Below are 20,670 nucleotides of genomic sequence, written 5' to 3'. Positions count from 1 at the left end.
TTTTCCTTTCTTCCTTTTCTCTTTCACTTCTTTCCATTTTCCCCTTCTTTTTCTTTCTTCCTTTTCTCTTTCATTTCTTCCTTTCCTTCTTTCTTTCTTCCTTTTCTCTCTTTCATTTCTTCCTTTCCTTCTTTTCCTTTCTTCCTTTTCTCTTTCACTTCTTTCCATTTTCCCCTTCTTTTTCTTTCTTCCTTTTCTCTCTTTCATTTCTTCCTTTCCTTCTTTTTCTTTCTTCCTTTTCTCTCTTTCATTTCTTCCTTTCCTTCTTTTTCTTTCTTCCTTTTCTCTCTTTCATTTCTTCCCATTTCTTTTCTTTCCTTTCTCTCCTCTCTTTCCTTAATTGAATTGAATGCTCATTTCCTGGTCAAAAGTGGTGGTGAGGATCAAATCTCTTTCTCTTCTTCCCATTACCTCAATTTCTTTTCTTTCACTTCTTTAACCCAATTTCTTTAATTCCTTTCCTTTATTTCCTTTTACTTCTTTATTTTCCTTCATTGTATTTTCATTATTTCTCTTTTAATTCTTTTTCCCCTAATTTCTTTTAATTTTTCCTTTCCAACTCCTTTAATTTCATTTTCTTTAGTTCCTTTTTCTCTATTATGCCTTCTCTTTGATTGCATTTTTCTTTAATTCCTTTTAGTGCATTTTCCCCTTCAAATTCATTTTTCTTTGATTGAATTTCTTCTATTCCTTTTTTATTGAATTTATTCACTTTTCTCTCTTGTATTTTATTTTCTTTTATTAATTTTCTTTTTATTCCTTTCCTTTCTTTTATTCCTTTTATTTCTTCTCCCTTATTCCTTTTATCCAACTGATTTGTTCTTTCCTTTCTTCTCCCTTCTTCCTTTTATCCAACTGATCTGTTCTTTCCTTTCTTCTCCCTTCTTCCTTTTATCCAACTGATCTGTTCTTTCCTTTCTTCTCCCTTCTTCCTTTTATCCAACTGATCTGTTCTTTCCTTTCTTCTCCCTTCTTCCTTTTATCCAACTGATCTGTTCTTTCCTTTCTTCTCCCTTCTTCCTTTTATCCAACTGATCTGTTCTTTCCTTTCTTCTCCTTATTCCTTTTATCCAACTGATTTGTTCTTTCCTTTCTTCTCCCTTATTCCTTTTCTCCAACTGATTTGTTCTTTCCTTTCTTCTCCCTTATTCCTTTTCTCCAACTGATTTGTTCTTTCCTTTCTTCTCCCTTATTCCTTTTCTCCAACTGATTTGTTCTTTCCTTTCTTCTCCCTTATTCCTTTTCTCCAACTGATTTGTTCTTTCCTTTCTTCTCCCTTATTCCTTTTCTCCAACTGATTTGTTCTTTCCTTTCTTCTCCCTTATTCCTTTTCTCCAACTGATTTGTTCTTTCCTTTCTTCTCCCTTCTTCCTTTTATCCAACTGATTTGTTCTTTCCTTTCTTCTCCCTTATTCCTTTTCTCCAACTGATTTGTTCTTTCCTTTCTTCTCCTTATTCCTTTTCTCCAACTGATTTGTTCTTTCCTTTCTTCTCCCTTATTCCTTTTCTCCAACTGATTTGTTCTTTCCTTTCTTCTCCTTGTTCCTTTTATCCAACTGATTTGTTCTTTCCTTTCTTCTCCCTTCTTCCTTTTATCCAACTGATTTGTTCTTTCCTTTCTTCTCCTTGTTCCTTTTATCCAACTGATTTGTTCTTTCCTTTCTTCTCCCTTCTTCCTTTTATCCAACTGATTTGTTCTTTCATTTCTTTTCTCTTATTCATTTTATTCAATTGAATTTCTTGATTTTTTTTCTGTTCTTCAATTTATTTTCTTTATTTTCATCTTTTATGGAATTTCTTTTATTGAAATTAATTGTTAAAAAATATTTAATTGATTTTTTCTCCAAGTTTTTCTTTTATTTTTTTCTTTTCTCAAATTTTTCTTTTCTTCAAATTATTTGATTGAATTTTTTTTTAATTTAAATTCTTTTCTTGAATTTTTCTTTTCTGGAAATTATTTAATTGAATTTTTAAATGGAGCATTTCTTTGCTTGAAATTATTTTATTGATTATTTTAACTGAGTTTTTCTTTTCTTGAAGTTATTTTACTCTGTCTTTTCTTGACTTTGTCTTTTATTGAAATTATATTCTTGATTTTTTCTTTCCTTGAAATTCTTTTCTTGATTTTTTCTTTCCTTGAAATTCTTTTCTTGAATTTTTCTTTTCTTGAAATGATTTTCTTGAATTTTTCTTTTCTGGAAATTATTTAATTGCATTTTTTAATTGAGCTTTTCTTTGCTTGAAATTATTTTATTGAGTTTGAGTTTTTCCTTGAAATTATTTTATTGAATTTTGCCTTTCTTGATTTTTTTCTGCTTTTGAAATTATTTAACTGATTTGATTAATTTTTTATTCTCTCAAAATTAAGTTTTTCTTTTCTTGATTTTTTCCCTTTCCTTGAAAATATTTAATTGAATTTTTAAATTGAGTTTTTCTTTTCTTGAAATTATTTTCTTGAATTATTTGATTGAGTTTCTTTTCTTGCAATTATTTTATTGATTTTTTCTTTAATTTTTTATTTTATTGAAATTGAGTTTTTTTTCTTGAATTTTTCCTTTTCTTGAAATTATTTGGGGTTTTTTAATTGAATTTTTCTTTTCTTGAAATAATTTGCTTGACTTTTTCTTTTCTTGTAACTATTTTCTTGAGTTTTTCTTTTCTTGAGTTTTTCTTTTCTTGAGTTTTTCTTTTCTTTAAAATATTTAACTGAATTTTATTGAGTTTTTATTTTCTTGAAATTATTTTGACTTTCTTTAATTTCTTTTCTGAATTTTTATTTTGAGTTTATTTTCTTTAAATTATTTTCTTGAATTTTTATTTTATTGAGTTTATTTTCTTTCTTTTCTGAATTTTTATTTTCTTTAATTTCTTTTCTGAATTTTTATTTTCTTTAATTTCTTTTCTGAATTTTTATTTTCTTTAATTTCTTTTATTGTCTTTAATTTCTTTTCTGAATTTTTATTTTCTTGACTTTATTTTCTTTAATTTCTTTAATTTTCTTTTATTTCTTTTCTTGATTTTTTCTTTTCTTGAATTTCTTTTAATTTCCTTTATTTTCTTGAATTTATCTTAATTCCTTTTTTTTTCTTTCATTTAACTTCATGCCTTTTTTCCCCTTCCCCATTCCCTTTCATTTCTTTTTCCTTCCATCACCCTGCTCCAAAGCAGGTGCTGAAGATGCTTCCCCTTTTCTCTTTCTTTCCCTCCCCCTTGCCCTGGGGCTACTTAAAAGCTGCTCAGAAGGGGGAATCAAAGAGAAGAAAAAAAGAGGAGCCTGCAGAACCCCAAATCCTCCCTTGGCAACTCAGGGGCAGGCTCTGTCCAGGACACTGCCAACTCAGCCACATCCACCCAAGCAAACAAAGGTATTTACAAGTTGTGTTTTATTAACTCAACACAGCAACTTCACAAGGGACTAAGTCAAGATTATAAAGGGTGCACTTCTAGTGTGTTCCATTCCGTGGTTCTCAGGGAGGGTTTTAGCTAACACCTTGCCACAGCAGCAAAACAAAAGAGGTTCTACAAAAGGTTCCTCAGCCCCAGAAAATACAAAAAAAAAAGAAAACTAAAAATCAAGACTGATAAAAATTGAGTGGAAGAGGAAAAAGAGTAAGTGAAGGAAAAAAATGAAGGAAAGGGGGGAAATAAGGAGAGGAAACAAAATTAAGGAAAGAAAAAAAATGAAGAAAAAAAGCGCAAAATAAAAAAGGAATTAAAAAATTAAGAAAAAAAAGCAAAAAAAGAAATTAAAAAATAAGGAAAAAATAAGCAAAAAAAGGAAAATAAAAAATTAAGCAAAAAAAAGGGAAATTAAAAAATTAAGCCAAAAAAGGAAAATAAAAAATTAAGCAAAAAAAAAGGAAATTAAATAATGAAGCAAAAAAATAAGCAAAAACATTTAAGCAAAGAAAAAAAATTAAGAAAAAAAATAAGCAAAGAAAAAAATAAGGAAAAAAAAAGGGGAAAAATTAAGAAAAAAATTAAAGGAAAAATTAAAGAAAAAAATCAAGCAAAAATATTAAGCAATAGAAAAAGGAACAAATAAAGAGAAAAAAAATCAAGCAAAAAAATTAAGTAATAGAAAAATGAAAAACTGAAGAGAAAAAAAATCAAGAAAAATATTAAGCAAAAAATTAAAGGCAAAAATAAGCAAAGGAAAAATCAAGCAAAAAAAATAAACGAAGAAAAAAGTTAAGCAAAAAAAATAAGCAAAGAAAAAATAAGGAAAGGAAAATTTAAGCAAAGGAATAAATCAAGCAAAAAAATTAAGCAAAGAATAAATTAAGCAAAAAAAAAAGAGGAAAATCAGGGAAAGGAAGAATTAAGAAAAAAAAATAAGCAAAAAATAAGCAAAGAAAAAAATGGGAAGGAAAAAATCAAGGAAAAAAAACAAAGAAAAAATTAAAGCAAAGAAAAAAAGGCCAAAAATAGAAGCAAAGAAAAAATAAGGAAAAAATTAAGCAAAAGGAAAAAAATTAAGCAAAAGGAAAAAAATTAAGCAAAAGGAAAAAAATTAAGCAAAAGGAAAAAAATTAAGCAAAAGGAAAAAAATTAAGCAAAAGGAAAAAAATTAAGCAAAAGGAAAAAAATTAAGCAAAAGGAAAAATTAAGCAAAGGAAAAATTGGCAAAAAAATAAGCAAGGGAAAAAATTAGGCAAAAAAAAATCAGGCAAAGAAAAAAAGGCAACATAAAAGCAAAGGAAAAAAAAAAGCAAATAAAAAAGTTAAGGGAAGATAAAATTAAGGAAAGGGAAAAAATTAAGGAAAGAACAAAGGAAAAAGAGCAAAGGAAAAAAACAGGTAAGGAAAAAGTATTAAGGAAGGAAAACAAAGCAAAGAAAGAAATAAGGAAAAAAAGGAAGCCAAGAAAAAAATAAGCAAAAAATGAAGCAAAGAAGAAAAGATGAAAGAAAAACAAATTCAACAAAGGGGAAAAAAAAGAAGCAGAGAAAAAACTATTAAAAGAAATAAATATGGAAGAAAAAAGAACTCTAACGAATGGTTAATTGGTGAGGTTAATTAAATAGGAATCCTAACTGAAGTCCTTGTTGGAGCCAACTACAGCTCTAGGGAGACAAAAACTAAACCAACTTTGGAAGACTAAAACCAAAGGAAAAAAGGCAGAAATCTGCAGAATCAGAAGTTGGTCTCCACCCATCCTCCTCCTCCTCACCTGCCCTACCTCTCCCAGCTCAGATCTCTCCCTGGTTTTCTGGGGAGAACAAATCAAACCTCTCCCCCCACCTCCTTACCCCTTCCTCCTCACCCACCCTTCCTCTCCCAGGATTTCTGGGGAGAACAAATCAAACCTCTCCCCCCACCTCCTTACCCCTTCCTCCTCACCCACCCTTCCTCTCCCAGGATTTCTGGGGAGAACAAATCAAACCTCTCCCCCCACCTCCTTACCCCTTCCTCCTCACCCACCCTTCCTCTCCCAGCTCAGATCTCTCCCTGGATTTCTGGGGAGAACAAACCAAACCTCTCCCCCCACTTCTTTATCCCTTCCTCCTCACCTCCTTCCCCCATCCCAGCCAAGCTCTGTGTTATCACTGCCCCCACCCTGCTCCCAGCCCTGCCCTGCCCCAGGGGCTCTCCGTGGAGGTAAATCCAAGCTGCTCTCCCCTTTTTTTTTGTGGGGAGGAGGGAGGCAAACACGAAAAGGTTTTAGCTGAGCAGGTTTTGGTGCCTGGATTCAGTGAATCTTTCTCCCTAAGAAGCAGAAGCAAAGCAACAGCTCCAATGTCTTGCTCCGACCTCCGGGGCAGTGACAGTTCAGTGCTGGCTCTACTCAAAGGATGACCAAAAACCTGCTTTGGAAACTCAGCCTGCACCCAACACCTGTTCCTACACCACCCCCTCCCCACACACAGCTCTTCCCTGCAAGTGTTTTGCTAATGCACATCCACCCTTCTCCTTCCCTCACCTCTCTACCTCTTCCAGCAGCCCTCCATCTCCTCCAGAAAGCTATTTTTTGGGGCTGGTTCTCAGCTGGCTTTCTTGGGAATATCTGCAACAACTAATAATAATAATAATGATTAAAAAAAGGATAATTAATCATCCAGGACCTTTTTTTTTTATTGGAGGGGTGTCAAAACCCCCTCCCCCCACCCCGGTGCCGATAGGTTGGTTTGGGGCTTCTCTCTACTCCCAAAAGGGAGAGTTTGGCTTTCATTCGGTCAGCAGCAGCAGCAGCAGGAGGAAACCTTTCCAGCCCTGCCACCTCCCCACCCTCCTTTTTCTCTCCTGGCTGCTCTAAAACACCTCCCCAAGCTTGATCAGGGTTCAAAGATCTGCCAGCAAAGTCCCTTCTGGCTACCTCCTCTTAAAATCCCAGTTCCAAAATTAACTTATTTTTTCCCCTTTCCTATTTTGTTTCCTCCCCATCTTTCCCCCATCCCTTTTCTGTCTCCATCCTTTTTTCCCCCATGCTTCCCCCTCCCCTTCCTTTTTTAAAGCTTATCCTTTCTCTTTCCCCATCCTCTTTTCCCCATCTTTTACCCCAATCTATTTTTCCCCCATCCTTATTTTTCCCCTTTTTTCCTCCCCATCCTTTTTCTTTCCCTATCCTTTTCTCCCTCATCCTTATTTTCCCCATAATTTCCCCCCATCCTTTTCTTTTTCCCCCATCCTATTTTCCCCCACCCTATTTTCCCCCACCCTATTCCCCCCCCCATCCTTTTTCTTCCTCCTTTTCTTTTCCCCCCATCCTATTCTTTCCCCCATCCTATTCTTTCCCCCATCCTATTTCCCCCCCATCATTTTTCTTCCCCCACCTTTCCCTTCCCCCATCCTTATTTTCGTTTAACCCCCATCCTTTCCCTTTTTTTTCCCCCCCCAAAGTGCCACAGTTAAAAGGAAACCAAACCAAAAGGGAAGGTTAAGAAACTATTACCTAATTCGGTTCTGGTGGTTGTTGTTGTTGGGTATTTTGTTTGTTCCCTTTGTGTTTTCCAAGGCCTAACTTAGCACAATGCCGGAATCATTTGGGCTGCTTTTGGCCTTTCTTTCTCTCTCTCTTTCTTTCTCTCTTTCTTTTCTGGTCTTTTTTTTTTCTTAGAAATGCTGAAGACACTGACACCTTGGGTGTGGTTTTGTGTGTGTGTGCTTGTGTGAAGCTTAAAGGGATCATCTCCACGAGACAGCCAGCAATGAGGAGCTGCAGTTACTGGAAGGGGGGGGGGGAAGGTTTCAAGCCAATATTCACACCGCAGTCAATGAAGAGTTAAAAGGAGGGGGAGAAGAGGAGGGGAAGTGGGGGTGGGGAGGGGGGAAGGGAGGAGGGGAAAAAAGCAGTGATGGTTCTGGAGGGAAGGTAGAAGAAGCCACCATGGTATTAGCAGGAGCAGCCTCCTTCACTGACAGGCTGCTCTTGAGGCTTTTCCAGTTTTATGTCGATCACTGGAAGGTTGTGGGTTAAGGGAAACAGAGAGCCAGCTGCAGGGGTCCCAGCTGCAGAGCTTGCAAGTGCAGAGGTAGCAGCTGCACAGTTCCACATGCAGATGTTCCACCTGCAAAGGTCCCAGCTGCAGAGCTTTCAAGTGCAGAGGTATCAGCTGCAGGGGTTCCACATGCAGAGGTTCCAGCTGCAGGGGTTCCACCTGCAGAGACTCCAGCTGCATTGGTACCAGCTGCAGGGGTTCCACATGCAGAGGTTCCACCTGCAGAGACTCCAGCTGCATTGGTACCAGCTGCAGGGGTTCCACATGCAGAGGTTCCAGCTGCAGAGCTTTCAAGTGCAGAGATACCAGCTGCAGGGGTTCCACATGCAGAGGTTCCAGCTTTTCATCCTGCTCTGAGCAGGAGGACAGGAGAAGGAACCTCCCAACCCAGCTCACTCCAAGGTTGAAGAAGTCACATCTGCAGGAGCCACACTGGGGCTTGTCAGGCCTCTCTGTAGCTCTTTTCTCCCACTCCACAGTCTCCCTGCACCTTCCCCACATCCAATCTGCTCAAACACCAAGCAGAGGATCCCTATGGATCTGCTTGCCCCTTTCTGCACCTTCTTGCTGTTCTCCACTTGATTTTCATTTCATTGCCCTCACTTTCATGCTACCTTACAGCCCTCAGCACCTCCACTTCCCTTACCTCCACCCTTAACATCCCTAGTCCTGATCTTCTGCCCCACCAAGACTTCTTCAGTACCTCAAACCTGGAGGTCACTTCCCCTGTTTGCAGCCTTCTACCCCACCAAGCCTTCCTCAGGCTTGAAGGTTCTTTGCCCTAGCTCCAGCCTTCTATCTCACCAAACCCTCCTCAGGCTGGAAGGTTCCTTGCCCTAGCTCCAGCCTTCTATCTCACCAAACCCTCCTCAGGCTGGAAGGTTCCTTGCCCTGGTGCCAGCCTTCTATCTCACCAAACCCTCCTCAGGCTGAAGGTTCCTTGCCCTGGTTCCAACCTTCTATCTCACCAAACCCTCCTCAGGCTGGAAGGTTCCTTGCCCTGGTGCCAGCCTTCTATCTCATCAAACCCTCCTCAGGCTGGAAGGTTCCTTGCCCTAGCTCCAGCCTTCTATCTCACCAAACCCTCCTCAGGCTGGAAGGTTCCTTGCCCTGGTTCCAACCTTCTATCTCACCAAACCCTCCTCAGGCTGAAGGTTCCTTGCCCTGGTTCCAACCTTCTATCTCACCAAACCCTCCTCAGACTGGAAGGTTCCTTGCCCTGGTTTCAGTCTTCTATCTCACCAAACCCTCCTCAGGCTGAAGGTTCCTTGCCCTGGTTCCAGCCTTCTATCTCACCAAGCCTCCTTCTCCAGTACCTCAAACTCCAAGGTCACTTGCCCTAGCTCCAGCCTTCCATCCAACCAAGCCTTCCTCAACCTGAAGTCTACTTGCCCTGCTTCCACCCAGCCTTCCCCTTCACACTCAAAGGTCACTCACTCGCCCACACACCCCCTTCTCAGGCCTCTTTCTGGGGTGTCCACAAGCTGACCCAGGGTTTCAGAAGAGATATTTCTCCTTCCTCCTTGCTCTTCAGGACCCTCCTCCTCCTCAGCCAGGCCTGGCAGGGAGCTGGGGCAGGGCCAGCCAAAGGATACTGTCTTCTCTACTTTTGTCTTGTGTGCTTTCCATTCCAGGCAAGGCAGCTGCCACGCGTCGGAAAAGCTGGAAGAGAGCACAGAGAGGGAACAGATCAAAACCAGCAGGGGCTGAGGAGCAGGCAGAGCAGACAACGACTCCAAGCATCCCAGGGTGGCATCTTGCAGGGCTTACATCCAAGAGCCTGGCACCAAACATTGCCTTTCAGCTCAGGAAATGGCTCAGGGTTGGGTCTGAAGATCAGCTGCAGGCAGCAGAAGCTTTCCTCATCTGCTCTGGCTGGGATCCAGCATCTTCACCTCACAGCTGTCCCCAGGCATCAGAGGATCACTGAATGGGTTGGGTTGGAAGGGACCTTAAAGATCATCCAGTCCAAGCCCCCTGCCAGAGTAGAGGCAGCCAGGACAGGTCACACAGGAACACATCCAGGTGGGGTTGGAAGCTCTCCAGAGAAGGAGACTCCATAACTTCTGTGGGCAGCCTGCTGCAGGCCTCCAGCATCCTCACACCAAAGAAGCTTCTCCTCACGTTGAGGTGGAACCTCCTGGGCTCCAGTTTGTGTCCTATCACAGGGCACCATCAGAGCACCTTCACCTTGACACCCACTGGGTGGCACTGGGCATCTTCACCCTGACACCCACTGGGTGGCACTGGGTACCTTCACCCTGACACCCACTGGGTGGCACTGGGCACCTTCACCCTGACACCCACTGGGTGGCACTGGGCACCTTCACCCTGACACCCACTCTTCAGACACTTGTAGGCATTGATCAGGTCCCCTCTCAGCCTTCTCCTCTCCACACCAAGCAGCCCCAGGGCACTCAGCCTCTTTCCACAGCAGAGATGTTTCAGTCCCTTCATCATCTTCACAGCCTCCACTGGACCCTCCCCAGCAGCTCCCTGTCCCTCTTGAAGTGGGGAGCCCAGAACTGGACACAACACTCCAGATGTGGAAGGTTTGGGGGTCCACCAACCCCCAACAACTTGCTCATGTCGGGTAGGAACTCAGCCTTTGCATCTCCAGAGTTACAGGACACAGAGGATGGGACCAGGCTGTGTCCAGCAGTGCCCAGGGACAGGCCAAGGGGCAGTGGGTACAGAATGGAGCATCAGGAGTTCCACCTGAGCATGAGGAGGAACTTCTTGAGTTTAAGGGTGGCAGAGCCTTGGAGCAGGCTGCCCAGAGAGGTGGCAGAGTCTCCATCTCTGGAGACATCCCAAAGCCATCTGGTTGTGTTCTTGTGTGACCTGGTCTGGGTGCCCCTGCTTGGATGACCTCCAGAGGTCCCTCCTGGACCTGTGACTCTGTGACACACTGGTAAAGTCCAACACAACATCCAGGAGTCTGTCACCAGCATGGGCCAGGCTGGAGAGCACTGGAAAAGGGAATGTTTGTGGGGATAGGCTGAGAGAGATGGGGTTGTCCAGCCTGGGGAAGAGAAGGCTCCAAGGAGACCTCAGAGCTGCCTTCCAGCACACAGCCAGACCCCAACAGCTGCCACAGAGAACATTTTTACACCCCCCCAGAACCTTCCTTAGCAAGCACCCAGGACCCTGGCTGCTGCTGAGCTCTCAGCTCTCCATCCAGCAGCAGCCCTAAGATCACCTCCCTGCAGCCTGACAGCAGCTGGGGAGCCCCAGAACAGCTGACACAAGTCTGTTGTCAGCCTCAAGGTGTCTCAGCTGCTATCACTGCTCCTGCTTCCAGGCCTCTCCTCAAATGACCTGGAGCCCAACCACTGATTCCCAGTGACCCACTTTCCAGGGAGAACTGAGCCAAGCTGCTGCTGATGCTAGGAGCAGCTCTGGAGAGCTCTGTCCCAGTGCTTCTGGCCCTGGGCAAGGCTGAGAAGACATCAAGACAACTCTGTTGGCTTGGCAAGCATCCTCCACGCTGACCATGGTGTGGGCAGCAGGAGCAGGGCAGGGATTATCCCTCTGGGCTGGGCACTGGGGAGGGCACAGCTGGAAGCCTGGGGGCAGGGTTGGGCCTCTCAGTGCCAGAAGGACATAGAGGGGCTGGGGCAGGGCCAGAAAGTGGCTGGGGGAGGGTCTGGAGGACCTGGGGTTGGGAGGGTGTTGAGCCTAGAGCTAAGAAGGCTGAAGGGAGACCTCATTGCTCTCTACAGCTCCCTGGCAGGAGCTTGAAGCCCGGTGGGGGTTGGGCTCTTCTCCCTACTAACAAGTGACAGGACAAGAGGAGGTAGTCTCAAGTTGCCCCAGGGGAGACTTAGGTTGGACATCTGAAGAACCTTCTCCACTGAAAGGGTTCTCCCAGACTGGCACAGGCTGCCCAGAGAGGTGGTGGAATGCCCATCCCTGGAGTCAGAGCTGCAGTGCTGTGGGGCAGGGGTGAGCACCAGCCTTGGCAGAGTTGGATAGGATGATCTTGAAGGTCTTTTCCAACCACCAAGGCTCTCTGATTCCATTCAGAAGCCCTCCAGGCCCTTTGCAGGACAGGAGCACAAACAGCCCATGCCCACTGGTGTCTGCTCTCTGCCTGTCACTGACTGAAGAGACAAAAGGAGAGGACAAAGCCCACAGGTAGGAAAACCAACCCACTGCCCTGGCAACAACAACTGTGGCCTTGGAACACCAAACCTCCTATTTACCACAGAGGGAAGCAGACTCCAGATTCCCTCCACAGCTTTGTGTTGGTTTATTTTTGGCTGCAGCTGAATCACCAACTCCATTTTCTCCCAGGAGAAGCCTCAGAGGCTTGTAAGCTGGCAATTAAAACCAGAGCCACAATTGGAGCAGAGCTCCATTACAGGAGGAAGAATTTCCTCTGGAGGCTTTGCAAGCGAGGCTGCAGCTACACAAAGGGCTTTCTGCTCTGACAAGCTCATTAGCACAATCCCTGAATGGCTTCAGCATCAAAAGACCAGCAGCCGAAGTTTGTTCCTTCCTCCTGTGTTAAATGGAGCTGCTGTGCTCGATGCTGAAGGCTGCGGTGGCTTCACAAAGCCTCTGTGTCAGCCAAGGACAGCAGCTCCTGACAAAGCAGCCTGCAGGAGCAGCAGGCAAGACCTCACTGCTTGCACCTCAAATCCTCAAGGCTCCAACTGGCCCTCAACAGCCACAAACTGCCTTACAGGCTTGGGCAAAGGCTTCTGGAAAGGTGGCAGCTGCACAACAATTCCCTGCCTCACAGAGTGGCTCAGGGTGAGCTCTGAGCTCCCTCCACACCGTGCCCAGGGGCACCTCTCAGCCAGACTCAGCTGCTCAAGGCCTCATCCAACCTGGCCTGCAAAGTCCCCAGGCAGGAGGCAGCCACAGCCTCCCTGGGCAGCCTGTGCCAGAGGCTCAGCAGCCTCCTGCTGAACAACTCACACCTGGGAAAGAACAACCCCCAGGGATCAGGATGGGTTGGGGACTGAGTTGTTTGTTGGAAGGCAGTGAAGGGGAAAAGGACCTGAGTGTCCTGGTGGCTGGGAGGCTGAGCAAGAGCCAGCAGTGTGCTGTGGTGGCCAAGAAGGCCAATGGCATCCTGGGGTGGGCTGGAAGGGCTGTGGGTAGTAGGTGCAGAGAGGTTCTCCTGTCCCTCTCCTCTGTCCTGCTGAGGCTGCATCTGGAGTACTGTGTCCAGTTCTGGGCCCCCAGTCCAAGAGGGACACAGAACTGCTTGAGAGAGTCCAGCAGAAAGCCAGAAAGATGCTGAGGGGAATGGAAGAGCTCTGTTAGGAGGAGAGCCTGAGGGAGTTGGGGCTGTGCTGCTGGGAGAAGAGGAGCCTGAGAGGTGACCTCAGCTGCTGATGAAGCTGTGCAGGCTGAGTGCCCAGAGGCTGCAGCCAGGCTCTGCTGGGTGATGCCCAATGCCAGCCCAAGGGGCACTGGGGGGAAGTTGAGGCATAGGAAGTTCCATGGCAACATGAGGAGGAATTTTATCCCTGTGAGGCTGACAGAAGCCTGGAACAGGCTGCCCAGGGGGGCTGTGGAGTCTCCCTCTCTGGAGATGTTCCAGACACACCTAGATGTGTTCTTGTGTGATCTGCTCCGGCTGCTCCTGCTCTGGCAGCCGGTTTGGACTGGATGAGCTTTGGAAGAGCCTTCCAGCCCCTGACCTTCTGTGGTTCTGTGACTTTGTGAACCTCTGCCTCAGCTCCACTCTAAGCCTGCTCTGCCTCAGCTCCCAACCATTCCCCCTTGGCCTGTCACTAGACAGCTTTAGCCAAAGTCCCTCTGCAGCCTCCCTGAAGGATCCCTTCAAGTACTGGAAGGCAGCTAGGGAGTAGGCCAGAGGGAGTGCAGAGCTCCATCATCATCACTGCTCTCAGCAAGGCTGCTCTCTCAAGTGCACACCTCCAGTTCAAGCAATCATGAAGGATGCCAGCACTGAATCCCAGTCTTAATCACAAGGCAGGAGCCTAATCTCCAGTCTCAATCCACCCTCTTCCAGCTTCAATCCATTTCATAGAATCAGAATCACAGAACCAAGCAGGTTGGAAGAGAGCTCCAGGCTCAGCCAGCCCAACCTAGCACCCAGCCCTGCCCAACCAACCAGACCATGGCACTAAGTGCCCCAGCCAGGCTTGGCAAGAACACCTCCATCCAAGGCCACTCCACCACCTCCCTGGGCAGCCCATTCCAGTGCCAATCACTCTCTCTGACAACAACTTCCTCCTAACATCCAGCCTAGACCTGCCCTGCCACAGCTTCAGACTCTGGCCCCTTCTGCTCTTGCTGCTTGCCTGGCAGCAGAGCCCAACCCCACCTGGCTACAGCCTCCATGTAGGCAGCAATCAGCTCTGCCCTGAGCCTCCTCTGCTGCAGGCTGCACCCCCCAGCTCCCTCAGCCTCTCCTCACAGGGCTCTGCTCCAGGCCCACAAGCCCTTGTCAGAAGTCCCTCTCCACCTTCAGGTCCTAGAAGGCCACCAGAAGGTCTCCCTGGAGCCTTCTCTCCTCCAGGCTGAACAGCCCCAGCTCCCTGCAGCTTGCATTTCCACTTGACCAGACGATCAGCAGCCACAGCTCCATGTGAGAAACTGCTGGCTGGCAAAGCAGGATCCCATCCTGCAGGGCTGCTGGGCCCAGCCCTCTCCTCACCATCTGCTGGTGAGCATCTCTGTTACACAACCAGGGAGCTCCAGCACCACTGCCTCCCTGCAAAGCCCAGATCAGTCCTGACCACTTCCACCTCCTGACTCTTTGCCAGATGATTTCACTTCACTGTCCCAAGTGCTCAACCCTCACCCAGCAGCAGGTCAGAACCCAAAGAGCCTGCAGCTCCTCCTCCCAAAGCCAACCCTCATTCTGTGGCCCAGGAGACATTTCCCTGCTCTCCCCTGATGCCAAAGCAATTTGTCATCTCCCAGAAATAAACAGGCTTTGGCTCTCCCAAGAACATTTGCTCACACCTCCAGTGCCTCCCAGCAGTGTGGGAACACCACTTGACACTGCCTCCCTCTACAGTGGAAGCATCTGAAGTCATCACAGATCTCCTTGAGTGCTTTCACCCACATTTGGTCACTGAAGAGGTATCACAGCTCTCAGACCTGTGGGTCCCCAATTTTTTTGGCTCATGGCTTAAATCCTTCAAGCTAAACATCAAAGCTGCCTTGGCAGGAGCTCAGGAAGGGATGGTTCTGGACCCGCAAGGATTTGTCTTTCCTAGGGGGAAAGGGAGCTCCAAATGGCTTCAGGTTTGGGTTAGGCTGGACATTAGAAGAGGCTTCTCCACTGGAAGGGTTCTCAAGGACTGGCACAGGCTGCCTAGGGAGGTGGTGGAATCCTCATCCTTGGAAGGGTTTAAAAGAGGCAGAGATGTGGTGCTGAGGGTCATGGTTCAGCACCAGCCTTGGCAGAATCAGAGAATGGTTGGACTGGAAGATCTCCAAAGGCTTCTCAAGCAAAATGATTCTGTGATTCCACCATTCTCTAACTCTTTTGGAAGTTTAGTCTGGAGAAGAGGAAGGTGAGAGGAGACCTGATCTTGGAGGTCTCTTCCAATCTGGTTGATTCTATGAAAGGAGGAGCTGGGATTGGCCTCTGCTGATTCTATGGAAGGAGGCTGCAGTGAGCTGGGATTGGCCTCTGCTGATTCTATGGAAGGAGGTTGCAGTGAGCTGGGATTGGCCTCTGCTGATTCTGTGGAAGGAGGTTGCAGTGAGCTGGGATTGGCCTCTGCTGCCTAATCTCAGGTGATAGGATGAGGGGAAATGGCCTCAAGTTGCTCCAGGGGAGGTTAAGGTTGGAGATGAGGAACAATTCCTTTGCTCAAGAGTGCTCAGGGATTGGCACAGGCTGCTCAGAGAGGTGGTGCAGTCTCCATCCCTGGAGGTGTTGAAGAAAGCTGTGGCCATGGCAGCTGGGGCCATGGGTTGATGGCCCTGGTGGGGCTGGGCTGAAGGACTCAATGACCTTAGAGGGCTTTTCTAACCCAAGCCATGCTCTGGTATCAAACACAGATGTGATCATCCACCTACACACAGGGGGTGCCTGTGTTTGCTCTGGGGAGTCCCCCAAGAACAAATCACAGAATGGGTTGGAAGGGATCTCAAAGCTCAGCCAGTTCCAACCCCCCTGCCATGGGCAGGGACACCTCCCACCAGCACAGCTTGCTCAAGGCCTCATCCAGCCTGGCCTGGAGCACCTTCAGGGAGGGCACAGCCACAGCCTCCTTGGGCAACCTGTGCCAGTGTCCCTCCACCCACACTGCCAACAATTTCTTCCTTATCTCCAGTCTGAATCTCCCCTCTCCCAGCTTCAATCCATTCACCTCTTCCAACCAAACCAAGCCTCTGATTTGTTGCCAGCTCTGAACTCCAGCCACCAACTGAACTCTGAGATGTTTCCTGTTTCTTTCTTCATGGAGCAAAACTAGAAGTGGGGAGATTCAGATTGGGTGTTAGGAAGAAGTTCTTCAGCATGAGGGTGGTGAGAGCCTAGCACAGGTTGCCCAGGGAGGTGGTGGCAGCCTCATCCCTGGAGGTGTTCAAGTCCAGGCTGGATGTGGCTGTGAGCAGCCTGCTCTGGTGTGAGGTGTCCCTGGGCATGGCAGGGGGGTTGGAGCTGGCTGCCCCTTGAGGTCCCTTCCAGCCCTGACAATTTTTGTGCACTGACCACAAACATCCTCCAACACTCTCAGCAAGGGCTTCCCACCACCCAGGGCAGTCCTGCTTCCCCCAGAGTGCATCAGCAGGAGGAGGAGCTGTAGGGCTGGCAGTGCCCAGGACACCACTCACCTGTTTTACATTGTAGCCTGCTTTAGCACTAGTTTCAATGAACATTACATTCAGCTCTTTGGCTTTTCTTTCTCCTTCCTCAATGGACACTTGCCTGGGGAAGAACAAAACACAGTTAAGGGTGGGGGGAAGAAAATAAATAGACAAACATCCCCAAAAATTCCTATTTTCATCTTCAACCCCAATTTATTAACAGCTCTGAAAGCATTTCATGGTTGTTTGGTTTTTATTCTCTCCTGCAGGCATGCCACAAACTGAGCAGAGCTGGAGACAACAGCACCAGTTTGTTGGGTTAGATAATATCATGAAAGCTTTCCTCCAACCCAAATTCCAGGCTTCCAAGCTTGCACTTCCAATGGAACAGCCAGGAGGGCCCAGCAGGCAACTCCAAGCTCCTGTCCAGCAACCTGATCTAGATGAAGATGTCCCTGCTGATTGCAGGGGAGTTGGATAAGATAACACCATAAAAGGTCCCTCCCTACCCAATTTCCTGGCTCCTAAAGGCATCAGTGAGTTTGCAGATGGCACCAAGCTAGGAGCAGCTGTAGAGCTGCTGGAGGGGAGCAGAGCCCTGCAGAGGGACTTGGCCAGGCTGCATGGGTGGGCAGAGGCCAAGGGGATGAGACTGAACAAGGCCAAGTGCAGGGTTCTGCTCTTTGGCCACAACAACCCCAAGCAGCACTAGAGGCTGGGGCCAGAGTGGCTGAGAGTCCTTCTCTGGACACCTTCCAGCACATCCATAGCCCTCCTGTCACAGAGGCTCCAGAACTGGACCCAGAGCTCCAGGTGGGGTCTCAGCAGCACAGAGCAGAGGGCTGGCCACACTGCTCCTGATTCAGCCCAAGATGCCACTGGCCTCCTTGGCCACCTGGGCACACTGCTGCCTCATATCTATCTGCTGCCAACCAGCACCCCCAGCTCCCTCTCTGCCTGGCAGCTCTGCAGCCACTCTGTCCCCCCAGCCTGTAGCACTGCACGGGGTTGGTGTGGCCCAAGTTCAGAACCTGGCACCTGGACTTGCTCACACTCATGACACTGGCCCGTGCCCACCTGTGCAGCCTGCCCAGGTCCCTCTCTGCAAATACACTTCTATCAATAAATATTATTGCCTACCACAACCCCACCCAGCAGTGGACTGAGAGCCAAGGCTGGGAAGCTGAGGCTGTTCCTCCATACCTCTTATCTGCTAGGTCTGTTTTATTCCCCACCAGCATGATGATGACGTCGCTGCCCCTTTCTGTCCGGACGTCGTCGATCCACTTCGTTGTCTGCTGGAAGGAGTTGACATCTAGCAGAGAAGAGCAGAGAGAGGTCATCACTGGGGGGTGCCCAGCAGGGGTCACCTCTAAACACAGCTCCAAGGCTCAAAGTGAAAGCTTCACAACCTCTGCCATCAGCCTAGAAGAATGGGGGTGGGGGTGTGAAGAAGCAGCAAGTGAAACCCTGAGTGTGCCACCAAGATGAAGTGGAGCACTGAAGGGAACTCTGAGGTGGACCCAGGCTGAGCTAGACTTTGGCTGCCTGTAAAATGAGAAGCTTCAGCACTGTGGGTTTGGCCAATTTGCCTTTTGGTTATGGAGCAACAACATCAACTATTTCACAGAGAGGATGGGGTCTGTGTGCCAGAACAAGGTCTGCACCAGCAGGCTGCTGGAACACTGCAACAGGTTGCTTGGAGAGGTGGTTGAGGCCTCAGCCTTGGAGATATTCAAGCCTCAACCTCCAGAGGTCCCTTCCAACCCCTACCATTCCATGGCTCTCTCTTTGCCAACGTTGGTCTTTCGTTACACTCAGTGCCATGGTCTGGTTGACTGCCCAGGGCTGGGTGCTAGGTTGGACTGGATCAGCTTGGAGGTCTCTTCCAGCCTGGCTGATTCTATGATGACCTCCTAGGCTGCCAAGGGAAGCCTTTCCCAGCAGGTCCATGGAGAGAAAAGAAGTTCTGCACCATGAAGGTGCTGGAACACTGCAACAGGTTGCCCAGGGAGGTGGTTGAGGCCTCAGCCTTGAAGATGTTCAAGCCTCAACCTCCAGAGGTCCCTTCCAACCCCTACCACTCCATGGCTCTCTGTTTGCCAACGTTGGTCTTCCATTACACATCCCCTGGGCTGCCACAGGACAAGGGAAGCCTTTCCCAGCAGGTCCATGGAGAGAAAGGAACAAGTTCTGCACCATGAAGGTGCTGGAACACTACAACAGGCTGCTTGGGGAGGTGGTTGAGGTCCCAGCCCTGGAGATATTGAAGGTGAGGCTGGACAGGGCTTTGGACAACCTGACTTAGCAGAGGATGTCCCTGCTGACTGCAGAGGGGCTTGGACTGGCTGAGCCTTGGAGGCAGCCTCTGAGTTGTGGCAGGAGAACTGGTGGAGCCTGACCCTGAAGTCCTTGCTAAAGCTCTGGAAGGCAGCACTGAGGTACCACATCTATGGCTCCATTAGAGAGGGAAGCATCCTGCTGCTCCATCCCTGGAGATATCCACAGGGCTCTGGGCAACCTGATCTAGTGGAGGATGTCCCTGCTGAGTGCAGAGGGGCCTGGACTGGATGACCACTGCAGGTCCAACCCAGACCATTCTATGACTCTATGCTGCTCCTGATTTGGGTATCCATAAGCAGGAGGTTCCTGCAGCTTCACTGCTTCTCAGGAGTGCTTAATACCAGCTACACATCTGGAGCAGCTTCATCTGGAATAGGCTGGAGAGAAGGAAGACATTTTCACACTGAGAATAGTGAGATCCTGGCCCAGGTTGCCCAGAGAGCTGGGAGAAGCTTCATCCCTTGAATCGTTCCAGGTCAGGTTGTTTGGAGCTCCGAGAAGCCTGCTGTAGTTGCACATGTCCCTGCTGACTGCAGGGGGAGTGGACAGGATGACCCTGAAAGGTCCCTTCCAACCCAAACCATTCTGGGATCTCGTTTTTTCACTTGCCAGGTTCAGGATTTTCCCTGGGAATTATCAGCTTTATGCAATGAGTTTAGTCCCAGGGACAGGGGCAAGGGGCACAAAGTGGACCCCAGGAGGTGCCAACCTGAAGAAGAGGAGAAAGTTGTTTGGTGTGAGGGCACTGGAGACCTGGAGCAGGCTGCTCAGAGAGGTTGTGGAGTCTCCTTCTCTGGAGAGCCCCCAACCCCTGTCCTGGGCATTGTGTTGCTGGGCAAGCTGCTGTGGGTGCCCAGCTGCAGCAGGGGATGATCTCCAGAGGTCTCTGCCAACCCCATGCTGGGTTCTGTAACTTCCTGCATCTTCTACACTGAGGGTGGTGAGACCCTGGCCCAGGATGCTCTTAGAGGTGGCAGATGCCCAATCCCTGGAACCATTCCAGGCCAGGTTGTTTGGTGCTCTGAGCAACCTGAAGATGTCCCTGCTGGCTGCAGGGGGGTGGGATTGGATGACCTTGAAAGGTCCTTTCCAGCCCAAACCCTTCTGTGATTAAACCCTGAGCTCCAAACAGCTCCCAAATCCTTTGCATAGAAGCAGAAACTTCAATTTAAATTATCCACAGACCTTAAACCCCAATCTTACATCTCCACAGACCTTAAACCCCAATTTTACTTCTCCACAAACCTTAAACCCCAATTTAACCCCTCAAATCCCAATCTAACCTATTAACAGACCTTAAATCCCATTTTAACCTATCCAGAGACCTTAAAACTCCAATTTTACCTCCTTCAAACCCCAATTTAACCTCTCCACAGACCTCAACCCCAACTTAACCCATCCACAGACCTTATAGTATCATAGTATAGTATCATAGTATCATCAGGGTTGGAAAAGACCTCACAGATCATCGAGTCCAACCCTTTACCACACAGCTCAAGGCTAGACCATGGAACCAATTATATACCAATCCAACCTATCCCACAGACTCTGAACCCAAATTTAACCTCTCAACCCCCAATTTTACCTCTCCACAGAGCTTAAAACCCAACCTAACCTATCCCACAGACTCTGAACCCCAATTTAACCTCTCAACCCCCAATTTTACCTCTCCACAGAGCTTAAATCCCAACCTAACCTATCCCACAGACTGAACCCAAATTTAACCTCTCAACCCCCAATTTTACCTCTCCACAGAGCTTAAATCCCAACCTAACCTATCCCACAGACTCTGAACCCAAATTTAACCTCTCAACTCCCAATTTTACCTCTCCACAGAGCATTTACCCTTAAAAGCTGCCAGGTCAGAACTTTGGGAAGCTCTCCTCATCTAGTGAGGGCAGGCTGCTGGTGGAAAAGCTGCATGCCATGAGGAGCTGTAAAGAAGCTGCCTCGGGAGCTCCAGCAGCTACACAAAGAGCACCTTGAGGGGTTTAGCACTTGAAAAGGGAGGAGAGAGAAGCTCTGCAGCACTTCTGGAGGAGCACAGCAGTATCTTGCAAGACAGACAGGCAGGACTCCATCACTCTGCCAGCATCTCAATTCTTCTCTTCACTGCTTGCTAATAGGTCTGTTT

The 20,670-nt window shown here is 47.4% G+C and overlaps 1 protein-coding gene across 3 annotated transcripts in view; it reads right to left on the bottom strand.

The window, feature by feature from the left end:
* Nucleotides 1–6,872: 6,872 nt before the first annotated feature.
* RAB6A (RAB6A, member RAS oncogene family) overlaps nt 6,873–20,670 on the bottom strand; it is a 62,859-nt gene continuing 49,061 nt past the window's right edge. For all 3 annotated transcript variants that reach the window (XM_064144200.1, XM_064144199.1, XM_064144198.1), the window contains 4 exons: nt 17,397–17,508; nt 16,221–16,314; nt 9,035–9,101; nt 6,873–7,398 (listed from right to left, as the gene is read on the bottom strand). In XM_064144200.1, coding sequence (XP_064000270.1) covers nt 7,334–7,398; nt 9,035–9,101; nt 16,221–16,314; nt 17,397–17,508 — 338 coding nt within the window. In that variant the 3' untranslated portion in view covers nt 6,873–7,333. The remainder of the gene's footprint in view (nt 7,399–9,034; nt 9,102–16,220; nt 16,315–17,396; nt 17,509–20,670) is intronic.

The sequence above is a fragment of the Pogoniulus pusillus genome, chromosome 6, assembly GCF_015220805.1.
Source record: "Pogoniulus pusillus isolate bPogPus1 chromosome 6, bPogPus1.pri, whole genome shotgun sequence".
NCBI lineage: Eukaryota > Metazoa > Chordata > Aves > Piciformes > Lybiidae > Pogoniulus > Pogoniulus pusillus.
This window is presented reverse-complemented; position numbering and strand designations above follow the sequence as displayed.